The sequence below is a fragment of the Amphiura filiformis genome, chromosome 17, assembly GCF_039555335.1.
Source record: "Amphiura filiformis chromosome 17, Afil_fr2py, whole genome shotgun sequence".
NCBI lineage: Eukaryota > Metazoa > Echinodermata > Ophiuroidea > Amphilepidida > Amphiuridae > Amphiura > Amphiura filiformis.
Window position 1 is genome coordinate 35573533 of NC_092644.1, and position 19761 is coordinate 35593293.

General features: G+C 37.1%; 1 protein-coding gene across 1 annotated transcript; it reads left to right on the plus strand.

Moving 5' to 3' along the window:
* Nucleotides 1-216: 216 nt before the first annotated feature.
* LOC140137178 (histamine H2 receptor-like) lies at nt 217-19396 on the plus strand. Its single transcript, XM_072158830.1, is given in 4 exon segments — nt 217-279; nt 18250-18330; nt 18332-18631; nt 19073-19396. Coding segments are annotated over 4 exon segments (768 nt in total).
* Nucleotides 19397-19761: the final 365 nt, after the last annotated feature.

Here is a 19761-nt window from a genome sequence, read left to right on the forward strand (position 1 = left end):
ATCAAGAAGACAACAGTCATGATGAGTAGGCTGTCAAAGTTACACACCATCACAACCTATAAGCTCATATAATTGGCCAAAATATCTGCATTGAAAACGAAACACGTTAAATGGGGGAGGAAAAGTGAATAAAAAGAAACTGAAGAATAAGATCTTCAGTGAATCATTACATAGCTCCAGTGCTGTGCTTCCTATCGAAACGTAGACAACAACTATATGGTTAGAAAGAGATGGTCTTCATTCATCAGAAACGAAGTCAGCATTAAAGGATATCCCAGGGTAGGAACAACATTAGTATATCATGAGCTGACGACAAGATGATAAAACGACTCTTCGCTTAAGGGATCTAAAATGAGCGTTTATTGCTTTTCGACAGTATTTTTTGTGGGACATGAGAGCACCTCAGACCTATCGAATTGCATTCTGAATACGAAGCATGTCTTTCTGATATCAAATAATTTTCATTTTTGAAAATCATAATATAATACAAATTTTATGACAAATTATAAAAATTTGATATTTTTCAAATTTTTGATATATAACAGTCCTCGAAGTAAATTATATAAATCTAATGATATATTCTTAAAGTGCATGTAGCAGGGAGGAAAAGCCGACGGTCAATTGAAAATTTTTACCTTTCATATTGAAGATATGGATTTTTTTCCCAAAAAGACCTAATTTTTTTTGGTGTTTTTGGAAAAAAATCCATATCTTCTATACGAAAGGTCAAAATTTTCAATTGATCGTCGGCTTTTCATCCCACCTACATACACTTTAAGTATAAATCATCAGATTTATAAAGTTTACTTCAAGTACTGTTAAATATCAAAAATATCAATTTTAATGATTTGCCATAAAATGTGTATTAAATTGCGAATTTCAACAAATCAAAATTATTTGATATCAGAATGACATTCTTCGTATTCAGAATGCAATTCGATATGTCTGATGTGCTCTAATGTCCCAAAATAAATACTGTCCAAAAGTTCATACCCCAGCCCTTAATGGAATGGCCAGTTGGCCACGCAGAGGATACATGATTAGAGGCAAAGACAGCCAACGTGGTAATAAATGCCCAGCAAACAAAATGTTTAAGGCCTTTTATGGGCAAGTTTGGACCATTTCGTTCCATTTTTCTCCCCAGAAAGTCATCTTATATACCTCTGACTGGTGCCTTCAGCTCCAAAAAAAGACCTACCACCTCAATTTTTGTATGTGCCTCCACCCCCCCCCCCCCCCCGGGGGGGGGGGAGGATATACCCCACTGCATGAGCGCGAGTTTGAATTTATAATGAATTTTGGGAAAGGAGCAAATTGTGAACGAGCTAAATGGAATTTAATGATATTACTTTCGTTTCCTGCTTGCCCGAAAGAAGTTCGAAAGCCTTTCACCACTTTGCCTTTTTGTCTCTCCCAATTTTGCCATTATAATATATGCCGACTCCTATCCTTGCCAAATGTATTTTGGTTTGGTGAAAATGCAACATATTAATTTGTAAATCCAAATGATGAAATCAAATATATATTGATTGTGATACGAAGGCTATGACTAGATACAGCACAAAATGTAAAGCGATATTTTACGGATAGTGCACCTACATCAAAATTAAAAGCAATTTAATTTAAGGTCAACACTTTGGCCGAAATCATAGATTCTCATTGAGAATCTATGCCGAAATGTATAGCTTGTGACTTGTGATGGAGGATAGCTATATTCCGATATTAATTGAAAAGTAATAATCGTCTAGCGCCATCTTTTACATAATTTACCGACTGAAAGTTGCAGATTGTAGAAACCTCAAGAGAGCGCACATGATGAACATGAAATAAAGGAAAAATAAATAATATTTAAATCAGATTGACAGAGGGTACCAGAGGTAAATCAGGTTGAGGTTTCTGGTACCCTTTGTCAATCTGATGTATATTTAGGTTGGAGAAAAAAATAGAGTCTCTATACTACGTATCAGAATCAAAGCCCTGATTGACCAGGTTAATGGAATCACGTTATGAATATCGATCGGCATACCTCATAAGTTAGGTGAGAAAGCTGCGTCGCATCGCATGAACATGGCGTGACCATGTGTTTTTCTTTTGCGCGCGATAAGCTTAGGCAAATGTGAAATAGTCGAGTAGATGCCTTTTGTTCTTCTCCCTTTGTGTAAAGTTGTGTATGACTAACATTTTCTTGTTTAAAGTTGACGTCTAACATGCTGAGATGTCAACAATTACAGGTGCCTATAGTGGGCACTCTTGAGCAATAAAAGAAATATGAGGTCAAAGGTTATACAGGGGTCAAAACTCAAAATTGCTCCGATATGGTTTAAAGTTATACCAAAATTTTCCTCAGGTCACAAGGATTCAGAAAATATATTGTTTGACCTATCTACGACAAATCAGTCTGCAATTTTTAGCAAAAGGGTCAAAAGGTTGAAATTTGGGCTCCATAGGGGTCATACACATAAAGTTTATCCGATTTTGATTAAAAACAAAATGCTCTGAAAATGTTTGACTGCTTATAATAATTCAGAAAAAGAATAGTTTTCACTATTTCGCTACATAGGTAACGCGGGAAAATACGTCAACCGTAATTGGACTCAATGTGCAATAACTCGTAACATAGTAACGAAACATCGTAGATAGTGCAAACTATTTCTTTTCTGAATGATTTTAACATTATAGACATTTTAAGACCATTTTCATCAAAATTTGGGAACTTGTTTGACCTCTATGGAGCCAAAATTCCAACCTTTGACATTTTTGCCAATAACTCCAGACTGATTCGTCGTACATTCAGTCTAGTCTGAAGTACAAAGTACCGACGCGGACGCCAAATTGTGCCGACTTTGAAGGCACGCATATCTGCAGCAGGGACGCAGCACTACGCGCTGTTTACGCGCTGTAGAAACGGCCTTGATGCACGTGAAATAGGGAAATAACAAAAATATAGCTTCGAAATCTCTGTGTAGAAGCTACGGAAGCATAAACTGTCTCATTTGCATAACAAGGAACAACGTTAGTAAGAGCCAATTATGTAAGGTCGGGAATCCTGCAATTATGTTCAGCTACTGAACAGCTATGAATCTGATCTGATTGACTGAGAAACTGAAGGGCCTCTGAATGAGCTTGAATGAATGAATAGATGAATCTTTATTTCCATAATAAAACAAAATGCGAAATACGTTGAAATTACACATGGAAACATAAAATAATACAATTATGCGGGAGATGATCAAATGGCCAATAATAGGACCAGCATTGACACCCCCTTACAGAACTTATTTAAAACAACAAGTGGTATAAACTGGGACGCTGCATCGCGAGGATGGATCGACGATTAGCTAAGTCATTTGTGTGTAAGCAAACGCATTTATGCTGGATGAAAAACCAAATCGTTATGTAAATATAGTAATGTCGATTTTCTGCACCCTGGTTCTCAAAGAGAAGTGATCAATATATTCCAGCCAATATACTTGGTAAAGATGTGCCGGCCATAGGGCCTGCACTTTGGCTCGACATTTGAAAGGGGTGTGAATTCATTTTTGGATACGCCCCTATTATAATTAGGTAATACTCGAACACATTCCCTATATGTATATACATGTACCACATGTAGTAAATCTGTCTGCTTTATCTGTATTGTGCCTTTCTTAAGCAAATAGTTAAACACGATTTCATCAAACATTATAACAATAGCTCTTTTACAGTGTGCAATCATCCCGGGCAATAATTGGGCAATAATAGAGGATGTGCGTGAAATTATTGATTAGCTCCATACAAAGGATTTGAACCGGTGTCCTTCACCGTAATCATGGCGCAATGCAGTGCATTCAATCAAACGTTGTCGTCAACCTATTTGATCCTATAGTGCATTTGTTATGTGTGTGAGACGAGCTGTCGCGGTAGATTGCAATAGCTTGTAATCATGCTTTTGTTGAATGAATTTGAGTACTCCGCCATATTTACGGTATGAACGTCATAATCTAGGTGATTATTTGCATTGGATGTCTTGAATACGCTGGCGAAGTTGTGTAATAATCGGATTAATGCTATAACAGTAGGTGAATACAAGTTTTGAATATATCGCGTTGCAAAGCCCCATTCAGTGATCCCAGCGAAAGTGAAAAAAAAAATCAAATTGTTACTTTTATAAATTTTTTTAATGAAAAAAATGGCAAAAAACCCAAGAAAACGGCAGTATCGACGAAGTTGAAGCCCCATTCAAATAGGCCTACATGTAGCTAATTTATATATACTGTCAGTATATAAATTAAATCAGTTCAATTCACGCCGAGTGTCCTTGACAGGTTTGACTCTGCTTCAGCGGTCATGAAAGAATTCAAAAGATAACCTCTGCCCCAACAATCCCAAGCAATTGTCTGAAACTGCTCTTCGGATGATGATAGTCATAATAATGATCAAAAGATTATTACTGACTATATCATTGTACAAAATCTGAATTTTGATGATTTTTACGATCGTCCAGATGAAAAAATCACTGAATGGGCCGTTAGTTCCCTCCACTCCTTACCCTGGCAATATGAATCAAAGAAAAATAAAGAAAAATTAAATAAAACAAGAAGAAAAAAAAAAGACAAAGAAAAGAAACAATAAAAGAAAAACAAATATGAAAAGTTCGAACAATATTTGGTTTTTGGTGACCGTGATGAGGCTCGAACTCACCACCTTCCGATTTAAAGTTCGAAGCGCTCGTGTACCAAATTCTGACGCCTTACCAAGTGAGCTGTGCTCCTGAGATACGAAATAAAAATAAAATAATACACTGTATACCTGCTTGTGTCGGTAATTGATTTGCTCAAATTCCATAATGGTACAGTGCAACAGAGCAAAAATGCCCAAAATTTAAAAGCTATATAATTTATGAACAATATACACTACACACAAAAATATTAATACAAGGGAATTTCAACATAAGAATCCAAACAATTAAGTACCAACATGCACAGCTTTGTCCTTATATCACATTTGGGTTTTAACAAAATGTTATCAAACCTCTACTGTGATTGGCAGCTGCACAAGGCATCTCTTTGATAGCTGATAATGGCCATCCATTCAGCAAGTGGCTACTAACTGACCTTGACAGGCTTGAATGAGCACTGTCATCTGCTACAAAACCATCACACTCTAGGACTAGTCAACATTTGCATAGGAACCGCATAGTCGGAGGCAAGGTTCATTATTGATTGCAGATTATATACGTATTTATTACTAATAGACAAGTAATATAATATATCAGATATATATCGTGTGTTTGCGATTTATTCCGTAATCAATAAGTATGATGAACAAACGCATTTCTGGCAGAAGCACTCACAGCGTAGTGGTATTCGATCTCGACTGTTAAATAAAAGGTTGTGGGTTCGAACCCTGGTAGAATTTTAATTGGAATAAATTTGTTTTTCTTTTGTTAAAGGGGCATTTCGTGATCCACAGCCTCATCCCCCACTTTTCCCAAAAAAGTTGAGATTTTTACACCACTGGATACCTCTGGCTACATAATGTTTATGTACCAAATATTTCTTGCAGATTAATTCGTTTAACAAAAATATTGCCAAATTTGAATTTCGTTCTGGTGCACCAGAACGAAATTACAACACATTGTCTATGGAGCAGTGTAATACACATAATCATGCATAACTCGCAAACGCAAAATAGGAATCAACTGAAATTTTGGAAATAAGCTTTTTTCGTGGATATCTACTGACAAATGTCATAAAAAGAGGATGCTAGGATCACGAAATCCTCCTTTAAGTAAGAGGTAATAATTATGGCAATAAATCCGCCGTATAAAACTGAACACAGCTCAATCCAGCCTCATATAGGCCTATATCATGTAAATGTATTATGTGATGCAAATGTTGACTAGGAAAAATATCGCGACCTGGTCACTATAATGCTACAGGGAGCACAGTACTTTGACAATGGAGTGAAAGACTATTATTATTGATTAGGCGCGGATTCTAAAAGTACAGCTCCTATGCGTGTGTAGCAAAAAATTGGAATAGAATGTTTGGAATCATGTAACTAAAATACTAAATGCATTCTGCAAAATGTGCTCTTACCAATTTATAAAGCATTTCATTAGCTTTAATTTGACATATTGTTTGACATGTTTGGAATTATGGTAAATCATTAAATAAAATATTTATTAATTAATCAATTATGTCAATTAATAAAAATTTAATGCAAATATGCATATTTTCTCTGACAGAATTGTAGGATTTGACAAGAGCCATCTTTCTTGTAAGTTTGATTCTTATAACATACTGGTATCGTATTGCGTCCCGTTATAGTTGCAGAAAAATACGCGTGCAGGACACACATACGCACACCCCCCACACACACACCCAGAGGATCGTACCGCTTTACAATCGTATAACATTCATTGGCGCTAGTAGTAGTAAATTCCAATTTCTGCTTAAAATTAAAAGGGGACATATCTGACAGTAAAAGCTTACATTGTATGGAAATTATGTTTAAATTTGCTTAAACAGCACAAAACAGATAAAGCAGACTAATGTACTATACATAGGCCTATACATGTATGGTATGCCAGGGACTGTTTAAGAATATATCATTAGATTTATGATATTTACTTCGAGGACTGTTATATACCGTGTACGGAAAGTAAATACCCCCCTACATATTTAAGGTTAAAAAGTGATGGAAAATCGTAGAAACTTGACAATACTTTAGTTTTTTTGCTTTTCTGATCTGATATTGTTGTCGCCATCGTGTTCAAATACAACTGTTTCTTTTGTACCCTCTAATATATTAATGCTGTCTTAATGTCGCTCTGGACCATTTTTGTCGGAAAAAATGCATATTCTTGGCCATTTTGGACCTCATTTTGGACGCCATTTTGAATTTGAACCCTATGAATGGCATAGTTTGGGTACAAACGTTTTAATTGCATAGCCTCCAAAGACATATTTAAAAGCTGTCTTAATGCCGCTCTGACCCATTTCTGTTTGAGAAAACATATTTTGTCAGCCATTTTGAACTTCATCTTGGGCGCCATTTTTATGGTCTGCTGAGCTCCAAAGACCTTTAAATTTCACCTCCTCAGGAAAACTGCTGTAAAATTGCGAAAATGTTATCAAATTTGATGCTGTAAACGCTGAGATATGCTAAAACATTTCAGTTACCATCTTAGATTGTGTGGTTATGGTATACAAACATCTTGCCTCCAGTAATGCATTTGCCATACAGCACCAGGGGGGGTATTTACTTTCCGTACACCGTATATATCAAAAATGTGAAAAATATCAAATTTTAATAATTTGTCATAAAATTTGTATTATATCGTGAATTCCAAACAATGAAATTTATTTGATATCAGAAAGACATTCTTCGTATTCAGAATGCGTTTTCTTTGTCTTTTTTTTTTTCTTTTCTTGTTTTATTTATTTTTTTCTTTATTTTTCTTTGATTTATATTGTCAGGGTAAGGAGAGTAGGGAACTAAAGGCCCATTCAGTGATTTTTTGATTATTTTTTTTCATCCCGACGATCGTAAAAATCATCAAAATTCAGATTTTGGATACTAGACTGCGGAACTCAGTCTTCAATGATAGTCAGTAATTTTTATATTTTGGACATTATTATGACTATCATTTGAGGACTGAGTTCTTATGATCCGAGGAGCAGTTTCAGATAATTGCCTGGGATTATTGGGGCAGAGGTTATCTTTTGAATTCTTTCATGACCACTGAAGCATAGTCGAACCTGTCAAGGACACTCGGCGTGAATTGAAAGACCATGTCACTCGCCACAAAAGAATGTCAAAGGTCATAAAAGGCCTATGGCTGATTTTGTACGTTTCGTCATTGTCATAGATGTGCTAACATAGCTTGCTAGTGTAGTGGTTCAGCCGAAAGCCGTGTGTCTAAGACAAAAAAATAATGCATTTACGTGAGTCTGTAATTTATATACCGGTACTGACAGTATATAAATTAGCTACATGTATTTGAATGGGGCTTCAACTTCGTCAATACTGTCGTTTTCCTGTTGTTGTTTTTTTGCCATTTGTTTTTCATTAAAAATTTATACACGTTTTTTTTTCACTTTCGCTGGGATCACTGAATGGGACTTTGTAGCGCGGATTATTCAAAACTTGTTTTTACCTACTGCTATATAGTATTAATCCGATTATTACATAACTTTGCCAGCGTATTCAAGACATAGGTTATGTAAGGGATAAACTGTGCATGGGTATAGGGTATAGAGGCCCTGCATGCTTTTATCGATTGGCTCCAAACAAAGGATTTGAACCGGTGTCCTTCACCGTAATCACGGCGCAGTCCATTCAATCAAATGTCGTCACTGTGCGAGACGAACGATGTATAAATCTGGAGGTCACATCATCACTTATCATGCTTATTGTAAAAAGTTTGTCCAATGCATATACTGTGTGTATTGTTCCCGGTATTGTCAATGCAGTCAAGCAAACAGGTATTATATTTTGAAAAGGCCGCTATAGTATATTCACAGGGGTGTCTTGAATGGCCAATCATATGGGACATAATCAAATTGCAGTGACTGCTTCCTTTGTTACCACATGTCAGTCATCTTGTGATTATTGGACCATGTAAACCTGCAAAAAACGAGCCAAAGTGCAGGCCCTATGTATTTAAAAGGGCATCTCGTGATCCACAGCATCATTCCCCCACTTTTCTCCAAAAAGTTGAGATTTTTATAGTACTGGAAACCTCTGGCTGCATGATGTTTATGTACAAAACATTTCTGGAAGATTCATTCGTTTAGCAAAGATATCGTGAAATTTGAAATTCGTTCTGGTATACCAGAACGAAATTACAACACACTATCTATGGAGCAGTGTAATACACATAATCATGCATAACTCGCAAACGCAAAATCGGAATTTTAACTGAAAAATGTCATAAAAAGAGGATGCTAGGATCACGAAATACTCCTTTAAGGAATAGTTTGCAATTTGTGTTAAATAATCTTCATAGTGTCCAGCTTTGGAGGACTCTTGCTGAAGATGGAGAAACAAGATATTCCTGAAAAAATTGGTGTCAGTTCCAATTTACAATGTAATTATAATTTGAATGTGATGTTAAAGATGGAATTGCATGAGAAGTTTTGCACTGCAGGACTGACAGGAACATTTAGTGCCGTGGTAATTCATTTATGATTACACTTAGGCCTACATAAGCCTGTTTTGGCGCAACGTCAGGCTTCAATTCTAGCTTATTCTTCAAATTTTTCACAGGGCGAAGATGAATCGAAGATCATTCGATATTTATCATGGACTAATAATATAGAGCACGTGGTGTGAGTGTCCTCATGATGATGACTTTCTGAACGCGGCGGTATATAAGCTTATATGAACCGGGCGCCTGAATGTTAATTTTGCAACTTCAAACATACAAACCATCTCAAAAGTTAGGTCTTTATAGTAGGAAACTTTCTTTTGCGAAGGCACCATGTCAACAATGCCCAGAAAAGTTGCTTTTTGCCTTGTAAAAGTACGTAAATTTTCATCATTTTCTGTTATTCAGCATGGAAGCAGGTCGATTCGGACCCAAACCAATTCGGCCACAGTTGACTTGACCATATGCCATTTGGCCCCAAGCTAAGTCAGCCACAAACCAATTCGATGTTGACAGAAGGGATAAACAATGATAAACGATTTAATGTTAATGAATATATGTGACAGTCCACAAGGGCGTAAATCGGGTGGGGGACAGGGGGACACGTCCCCCTCACTTTTTAAAGTGGGGGGGACACAATATCAAATGTCCCCCCCACTTTTTGGTCCCCACCCCTAAAAAAAAAAGGAAAAGAGAAGAGAAAAAGGGAGAAAAGAGAAGAGAAAAGGGAGAAAAAAAGAAGAGAAAGGTTAAATTGCATGTAATTGAGTATGCCCATCACTGCCCATGCCTACAAAAACCGCACAGTCGGTTATATATAGGCCTGTGGTTATTTTAGGCATTGCGTGAAGGCGGGTCCACGGCCCATAAGCGAGTGAAAATTCCTGCGGGCCCGTCTATATGCAGGGGCCTGTCACATTTTATCACCAAAAAAAGTCAGTATTAAGATGGACTCATGGCATGCTGATTTCAACATCAATCCATGCATGCTTTAGTAACTTGTGAATTTCAAATCTCAAATAGGGAAAACTTTTCCACGAAAGGCTTCATGGACCGTCATTTCACAAATTTTTGGCTTTTTTAAACTAAAATTTTACACACTAATTAGACACCCTGCGTAGTGGGTAAACAAGTAGCCATTTTCACTTCTGCTTTCCACATTTGCCAATTTATGTAATTTATAGGCCTACAATAATAGGGAAAACTTTTCCACGAAAGGCTTCATGGATCATCATTTCAAAAAATTTTGGCTTTTTTAAACTAAAATTTTACACACTAATAGTGCCAAAATGGGCCATCAAATCGCTTCAATTAGGTATTCATTTTGCAAAAGTTTCTTACTTCTGAGGGGGGCACATCCCCCCTCACACACCCCCCTGCGTCGCACACGCGCGACGCGATGGCCGCTTCGCGGCCATTTTTACTGTATTTATTGATTTCCCCCTCTGTCAGTGTGTCCCCCCACTTTCACAAACGGATTTACGCCCCTGACAGTCCACCACGAAACGGCTGTAAAGTCGGATCTCGGTCAATTTTGTTTTATTTCATGTTTAGAAAATATATATCATAAGCTTTAAAATAAAAAATCATTTGTCTCCAAACGATATCCAGAAGTAAAAAAAAGAGGTTTAAGTGCAAAAAGTACAAAAAAGTCACTATATCTCATTAACCAATGATCCTACAGATATGTGACCACTGACTTTTTTGTTCCTTATGACCAGAGGAAAAGTTCGACATATGACACGACTCTCTAGGGTATTTGGTTAAAAAGATAGAGGGTTAAGTGCACAAAATTAAAAAAAAAGTGACTATATTTCATTAACCAATGATCCTACAGATATGCGACCACTGACTTTTTTGTTCCTAATGACCAGAGGAAAAGTTCGACATATGGCACGACTCTCTAGGACATTTGGTTAAAAAGATAGAGGGTTAAGTGCACAAAATTAAACTAGAGGCAAATGATGGTCATAGACCACAAACCTAGCTGGGGCATGTTGGTGTTGTGGAGGTATCTGACCTGGTCATGAGGTTTGTTGTCACCGAGTTTTGAGTCCTGTACTCCTTTTCCAGAAAATGCAATTCTAAGATTTGACCCCAGATGACCTTTGACCTGACCCCTGCAAGATGTTCCATAATCAAGTTCCCCCCTAGTTGTCACGGAGTTTGAGCCCTGTACTTCTTACAGATGTCCAGATAACACAATTCTAAGATTTGGCCCCAGAATGATGTCCTTTGACCTGACCCCTGCAAAATGTTCCAAAATGTTACTCTTGTCACCAAGTTTATTGTCACTGAATTTGAGCCCCGTACCCCTTACATATGGCCAGAAAATGCAGCATTTCTAAGATTTGACCTCTGCATGATCTTTGACCTGACCCCTGCAAATTGTTCCCCTGGTTGTGAGGTTGGTTGTCACTGAGTTTGAGCCCCATATACCCCTTAGGGGCTATCATTTTCTTCGGAAGGGGTCCCAAATATACAGGGGGTCATACATTTTCGGAAAGAAAAATACGGGGGTGGATAATACTTTTGATGACCAAAATGTAGGGAGTCACAAGATGACCACAGATAGTGTGTTTATCTTATTCAAAACTAGCAGGAGCTAGTAGAGTAAACAGGAGCAGTTTAGTAAACGAGCAGTGGTCAATAAAGATGGTGAACGGTGATGATAAACATGGTGTCTTCGACTTAAACACGAATAGGAATTATTATTATTTACCAGGTATAATTCTGGCTTACCCTGTACACCCTGTGTTTTGCGGGTTAGGGTTTGTGGGATATCATTTTCTTCGGCGGAGGGGGGGGGTCATGAATATGTCGGTGACCGGAGTAAATTTTTTTATGACCCCCTATCGCGGGCAAAAATTTTTACGACCCCCCCCCCCCTATCTTGGGTCGAAAATTTTTATGACCCTCCCCCCTTCCACCTACAAAGACTCAAGACAAACTATTCATTGCCGGAACAAAGGCGAGGAGCACACCAAAAGTGCATTAAAAGTACAGGTCTACTAAATGAAGCCTATTAACATGATTAAGCATTGTCCAAAGTGAGGGTAAAACACATCTTGTATAATAAGTACAACTTGTCAACTTAACGAAATGAGTTTTTTCAAGTAAAATGTGCATGTCCCACTATAAATTGTTTTTAATAAACAAGTTGGCTTGTATTCATAAAGATTTAGTTCACTACTCACCACTCACTCCAAGCTTAAGTGCTATCCGATTAAAAGCTACTGACCGCTTCCCTTTATCTTTGTATTCTTCACTTTGAATATTCCAAAGTACCTCTTCATCTCGATAGAAATCAATTAGATCACAGGTAGTTTTAATTGTTTTATTTTTAGACATGTTGAATACGATGAACAACAGAGCAACTTCACACAGAGAATAATTTACAGTATAATATACCTATACTGATATTATATCATGACTAGGTCAATAGTTTCTGTGAAAGTCCCTGCATTTATACCCACATTCTTGTTCTATAATTCACTGATGAGTCCCTTGGTATTGTAAAATTTGAAAGGAAAATAGAACATGTTGTATTTTCTTGCAAACTATTTTGACATTTCTGTAACCCCAAAATGTCAAAGGTTTGACCATAAGGTAGCAGTCACAGATCAAATTTGTCTTCAAATTTATGGCACGCTACACCGGACAAAAAACGGCGAGACTTAAAAAATGACGTCCAGTTTTAAAAATGACGCCGAGAATAAAAAAATAACGTCGAGAATAACAAAATAACGTTGAGAATGAAATGATAACGTCGAGAATGAAATAATAACATCAAGTTTTAAAATACAACGTTGAGTTCAAAACGATGACGTTGAGATTGTAAAACCCACACCAAGTTTGTAACGGGCCGAGTTTTTTCGCGTCCAGATTTTTTTCGCGTCCAGATTTTTTCGCGCCGAGAAGCGCCCTCTATAGTTTTGTAATCTTTCTGTATATATTTATCTCAATAATTATTATAAACCATGCAATATATTGATTAAAGAAACAACAATGATAAAGATAGCAACTGTGATTTTTTGGCAGTATATTGTTCATGTTTCATTGTAAGTAATTGCTATGCGTGTTTGTATAAGTCCATGGTTGAATCATAGATAGTGAAGTTTGGGGTGACAGATCGAAAGGAAAAAATAAGGAGTATTTGGGTGACAGAGCATGTGATAATAAAAAACAGATGGGGTCTTTGGGTGACAGCGGCGCTGCATGAAAAATGGGGTCTTAACAGCCCTACATACGCGTCACTTCCCCCGTGAATTGCACTGATGCGGGCATTATCATGATTATGTAATCGCTCATTTCTTTGCAAGCAGTCAACCGAATCAAAATATAATTTTACATTTTTTTTCGATGCCTATTTCTAAACTTATGTCCAAATTCATTCACCAGGGTATTTCTGGGACACCCTGTATATCATGTTATGCTGCAATTTAAATTTCACACGACATAAGATTCATTCCATTGAACTGACTACGGCAAGTATTCGCTACTTGCACGGTTCCGCCATTATGCACTATGTGCGGGAGAGCCTCGAACTGGCAGCATACATGAATGGGAATTGAACTAGTCATAACGTTCTGTGTAAGGTTACATAATTCTTCCTTTCATGTATGCTGCCAGTTCGAGGCTCTCCCGCACATAGTGCATAATGGCGGAACCATGCAAGTAGCGAATACAGCTAGCTAGAAAGGTCGTAACTTAATTACACAAATGCTCTTCTACCATTCTTCCTAGTCTTTCCACGGAATTAACCTCGGAATCAATGTCTGTCCTCTGAATCTCACTCATAAGATTTGCCACACTCACCATACATTCTTTTATTTCCGTCATTGCAGATATTGAAAATGACTAGCTATTTGTACCATGTCAACATGGCCTATCAGAAACTATAGAGGGCGCTTCTCGACGCGAAAAAAATCTGGACACGAAGAAACTCGGCGTTACAAACTCGACGTTGGTTTTACAATCTCAACGTCATCGTTTTGAACTCAACGTCGTATTATAAAACTCGACGTTATCAATTCATTCTAAACGTCATTTTTTTTTCTCGGCGTCATTTTTTAAACTGGACGTCATTTTTTTTAGTCTCGCCGTTTTTTGTCTGGTGTGGCGTGCCATACAAATTTGCCATGAACCAGGTGCAGGCAATTCATCATTGCCATTCCCTATGGAAGTATTGTCCCATCTGGATCGACCCACTCATTATTTCCACTACATTGACATTTAACCTTGAATGGCATTATTTTAACTATTGCTTACTACACTCTAAATTACAGGGATTTGAATTCAAATCCAAAAAACTTACTTTCAAAACTTAGTTAGGGACCAATCAATATAGGATTAAAATAAGTCTTTACAAAGTTTTATAAATTTCAGTCCCACAGGGATTAAAAAAAAACCTTTCAGATTTAAAATTTAAATCTACAAAGAGCAAATGTTAATACTTCAAAAACTTATTTTCAAGTTTAAAAGATTTAATTTTTAATTCCAGGACGGACTGTAATCAGTGACAAAACCTTTTGATTAAAAAATAAGACTATCCTTAGACTTAAAATGTCAAATCCTTGAAAGATTAAAAATACAAGTGACAGCAAGTCCATTGGATTTAATATTCAAGTCCTTTAAGATTTACTTTTAAGCATATCTGGGATTTATTTCAAAATAATATAAATCTTTATGGGGATTTAAATATCGATATTAAATACAAGTCTGTGCGACTTCTTATCAAGTAATGCGTCTATTCACGGCAGTAATACCAAGTCAAGACTACTTCTTTCATAAAGTTCAAGCAATTGTCTGCAGTGCCATGATAATTCCAGTGTCACTGCAGTGGCCGAGCGTGATCCTTCATGGAAATAAGCTTACCCATTTATAAATTATATTATGTGTATAGGTAAGCTCATACAGCAGAAGCACAGACTACTACCTCGGCGATTGAAGATAATGTTCACATTGGCCCTTCGTGCACAACAATGTAAGCTTTTTACTGGAAGATATAGTCACTGACATTGGCAATTACAGCATTTGGGATGCCATTCTGCAAAACAAATTCGTCCATATCACTTCATTCATTCGCTCGCCACCACACGAAATCGCAAAAGAAAGATGGCGGCTGAGCAGTCCAGGAAAACGTTTTGATTTGATCACGTGCACGCACCATCGTGTTGTGATTGGTTTAATGTTTAAGTGTTTCGAAAGATTTAAAAATAGATTTTCTTTTTCCCAATCCCAAAAGTAAAATTTAAATCAAACCCCGCGTAAAATAAATCTTAAAGACTTAAAAATTTACAAGTCTCAACTAAGATTTTAAGTCTTTCTAATTTAGAGTGTACACCAATCACTGTCACTATTATTCAAGTTTTTTGCAATAACCTTTCAATTCCCACTGAGCCCTTCCAAAATCATATTAGCCATCAATCCTCTCATACACACATTCCCTGGGCTTGGATGACGAACAGATGATAAATGCATTTTGAGAACAGGGTATGAGTTTTTGTACCCATTATTGTCAAAGGTTATTCAATGAATATACAAATATATTGGGGTTCAAGAACTGTGCCCTGATAGATGAGCACTGAAGAACATGTGCAATTTCACTTAGTTGCCAGCGGAAGAAAACGGGAAGATTACAGTGGTTTGTTTCCAGCGGAAGAACCGAACGATTACAATACCTAGCTGGGGGGTGTAAACCCCCCAGCTAGGTAAAAAGTGACTATATCTTATTAACGAATGATCCTATAGATATGCGACCACTGACTTTTTTGTTCCTTATGACGAGAGGAAAAGTTCGACATATGGCACGACTCTCTAGGACATTTGGTTAAAAAGATAGAGGGTTAAGTGCACAAAATTTTAAAAAAGTGACTTTATCTCATTAACCAATGATCCTACAGATATGCGACCACCGACTTTTTTGTTCCTAATGACCAGAGGAAAAGTTCGACATATGGCACGACTCTCTAGGATATTTGGTTAAAAAGGTAGAGGGTTAAGTGCACAAAATTAAAAAAAAAAGTGACTATATCTCATTAACCAATGATCCTACAGATATGCGACCACTGACTTTTTTTTTTGTTCCTTATGACCAGATGAAAAGTTTGACATATCGCACGACTCTCTAGGGTATTTGGTTAAAAAGATAGAGGGTTAAGTGCAAAAAGTACAACGAAATGATTTGTGACCGAATGCAAGACATCAAGGCATCTAAATATGGAGAAAATCGCGAAAAAGTTAAATTTTGCCAACTTTTTTGTACATCAATTATCATGATTATACAGGGTTCGAATTGGCATGTGGGCGAATTGGTTTGGGACTAAATTGACGATACGGTTTGTCCCGATTTACATTAGAATTGAGACTAGATTCTGCGCACGCGCACGGCTATGCTCCCGATACTTGTATTGAAATAGACAGTCTATAATGAAAGACAAAGATAAAAAGACTAGTTTGCGTCTGACGTCATCTGTCAATCAAACTCCGAGCACGGTTTGTTTACAAGTGTCGTGATGATATCAGTTGCTGAACACGGCGGTAAAACCGGGCGCCTTCAAGTTATTGTTAATTTTGCACCATCCAACATACAAACCATCTCAAAAGTTAGGTCTTAATAGTAGGAAACTTTCTTAACCGAAGGCATCATGTCCACAATGCCTAGAAAAGTTGCTTTTTGCCTTGTAAGAGTACGTAATTTTAGCCATTCACTGCTATTCCTTTTCTCCGATCGGCACCAGCCAGATGAATCGACCTTCCTTATACGCGCTATTAGCCAATCAAGGATCGTAGAGAATTTGATTGACAGTGACGTCAGACGCAAACTAGTCTTTTTATCTTTGTCTTTAATTATAGTACATGATCAGCTGTTACGTTTCGTTGCTGCAAATAATATTGATATCGATATTGACATTTTTACAGATCACGTGATATTTCGATATGATGATTCGAATTGTCACGTGATCGTCAAACCTGTACTAGAAGGTGTTAGTTCTGCAGGAACTGACACAAAAATAGCGAATCCACACTGATACGGTGACTTTTGTGAGTAAAACATGCAACCGCAATCAGAATTTTCATATTAGGTCTATATAAATAGAATACTTGTGTCCGGTAAGTAGCACAATATGTAGCCGTTTCTCTCTGTTTTTACGCACACAGCAAATTAGAAACCGGGTACTCGTAAAATGCTGTTTGGCTATTTCATTCAATAAATTTTATAGTGTTGACCAAATTTAACACTAACCTAACTCAATGAACACAAACCGATATAGGAATTTCAGTACCGTAAAATGGGGTAACTTCGGTCAGCGGGGTAACTTTGGTCAGTCGAATATATTTTTTTAAATGTTCATATTTTCGTACAGCAATATTGTTTTTAGTCATATTTGGTGTCAATTTGTTAAGAAATATATTTGGAAGAATTAATACTCACTCATGTCCAATTTCCTCGAAATTTACGAAAAAATCAGGATTTTTGACCAAAAATGAGCATTTTTTTCAGAAAAAATAAAAATCGACATTTGTGAGCAAGAACGTGTGTTTGATTAAATTTGCAAGGTATCAAATGTCACAAAAACAACAACTTGCCTATATTCAGCGGAGATCAATTTTTTTGATATTTTTTTCTTCATGGAATGTATGCTCTGTCCAAAGTTGCCCCAAATGCGGGGTAACTTTGGGCAGGCTATTTTTAACCCCTAGGGCACCCTTAAAAAATTATTTAAATTTTTTTTTCAACTTCAAGGTGAAGAAGGGAGCCATAATGTCACAAAAAAGAGATAATTAGAAATATAATTGGTTTTGTTTGGAAACAGTGGTTTAAAAACTCTCAAAAGTGCCCAAAGTTACCCCATTTTACGGTAGTCGTCTAACAACTGCGTTACTGTAGCTTTTTCAAGTAACCGTTGGGAAGGAACATTGCAAGATCAACTCCGGTGCTCAACTAAACTTTCATCTGCACTTATGCTACTTCTGAAGGGCGTATCAATCAGGATTCACATTGTGCGGATACCTTAGACAACAAAATGGATATTAAGATGGCGTCGTCTTCTGTCTCAGCAACCATGGAACCATCCATCGATGACTACAATTCCAATAGCTCCTCATAGTCCTGGGAGCCATTCGATATAGAAGACATAACCTGGATATCCATAGTCTTGGGGGCAATTGTCATCGTTACCATCGTGGGTTAATATCTTCGTCATGATAGCTTTCGCACGAGATCCTAAAATCAAAAATACGGTGTCGAATTTGTTTATACTGAATCTCAGCATTACAGATTGTATAATTGGGTTCGCCATTCTCCCTATCGATACTCCTTGGGTATTCCTTGGCAATTGGCCATACGGTGAAATTTTCTGCCAGATTTGGCTTGTCATCGATTTCACCGCAACTTATATGTCTGTACTCCTGATTACTTTGATCAGTTTGGATCGTTTTTGGTTGGTGACAAAAAAGTTGAGGTATAGCGATTTCCAAATAAGACGACAAGTGAAGACTATGATAGCATTTTGCTGGATATTTAGCTTCTCATTTTACACCGTCGCGAGCGACTGTACAGTCGCTTGGGAACATATCGCGGGAGAATCTGTGATTGACTACTCGTGGAATTGCGAGATAGAGTTCATCTACCACGGACCGTTCAATATCGCTATATTGTTTATACAATTCATCATACCCGGGATCATACCCTTCATCTATTTTAAATTTAATAGTGTATATAAGCATAGAGCGACGTTCTAAAGGTATGGTGAAGCCTCCTACCAACCCGTCTCAAAAACCGCAACCAACCCCTGCCACGGAGCAATCCAATAAAAGCTTAATGAATGTAGACAATGGAAGCAATGGAGTTTCTACTATATCTTTGTCAGTCTCCTCATCAGTCACAAATCAAATATTACCGAAACCGAAGGTAAAAGATGATCATAAAAGGAAAACAATCGCCATCGTAAGGCAGCTATAACTCTTGCTATGATTGTAGGCGTGTTTTTAATCTGTTGGCTCCCATATTTCGCGGTTACCATCTACACATCTGCCATTTGTGACGATTGTGTCTCCGTTAGACTTTGGGCTGTTGTTAATTACATGTTGTGGTGTAACTCTACTATCAATCCATTTTTGTATGCGGTTACGAACATTCATTACCGACGGAACTTTGCACGATTCTTGGGCATCCACAAGTGTGTGAAGCCGAAGCGGGAGCCGACGTTTGATGTGGGTACCACGTCGTCTGGCATCACTGATACCGCCATGTGATGCGGATAGTAACGTGTATATGTTTCGCAATATAAACAAAGTATGCCGATTTTCCAATTCAAAATGTGACAGTAGATAGTTTTATTGCATAAAGGTAAATAATAAATGTTTTAAAATTAAGGCAGCTGTGTACTCTAGACATTGTTTCTTTCGCAAAATTGAGTTTTTTGATATGTTTGTACTTTGTTATGTTTTTTATAAATACAAGGAATGAAAATCCAGATTTGTAAACTCCAACTGCAATATTTTAAGGATTTTATTTCACTATTCCACTCGTGTTTGAAATTGAAAAGGAAAGAAAATCTTTGTTGTACCAGCAGGGTACACGCGGGCAACAACGCATCGCGTTGCGTATTGCGCAATTT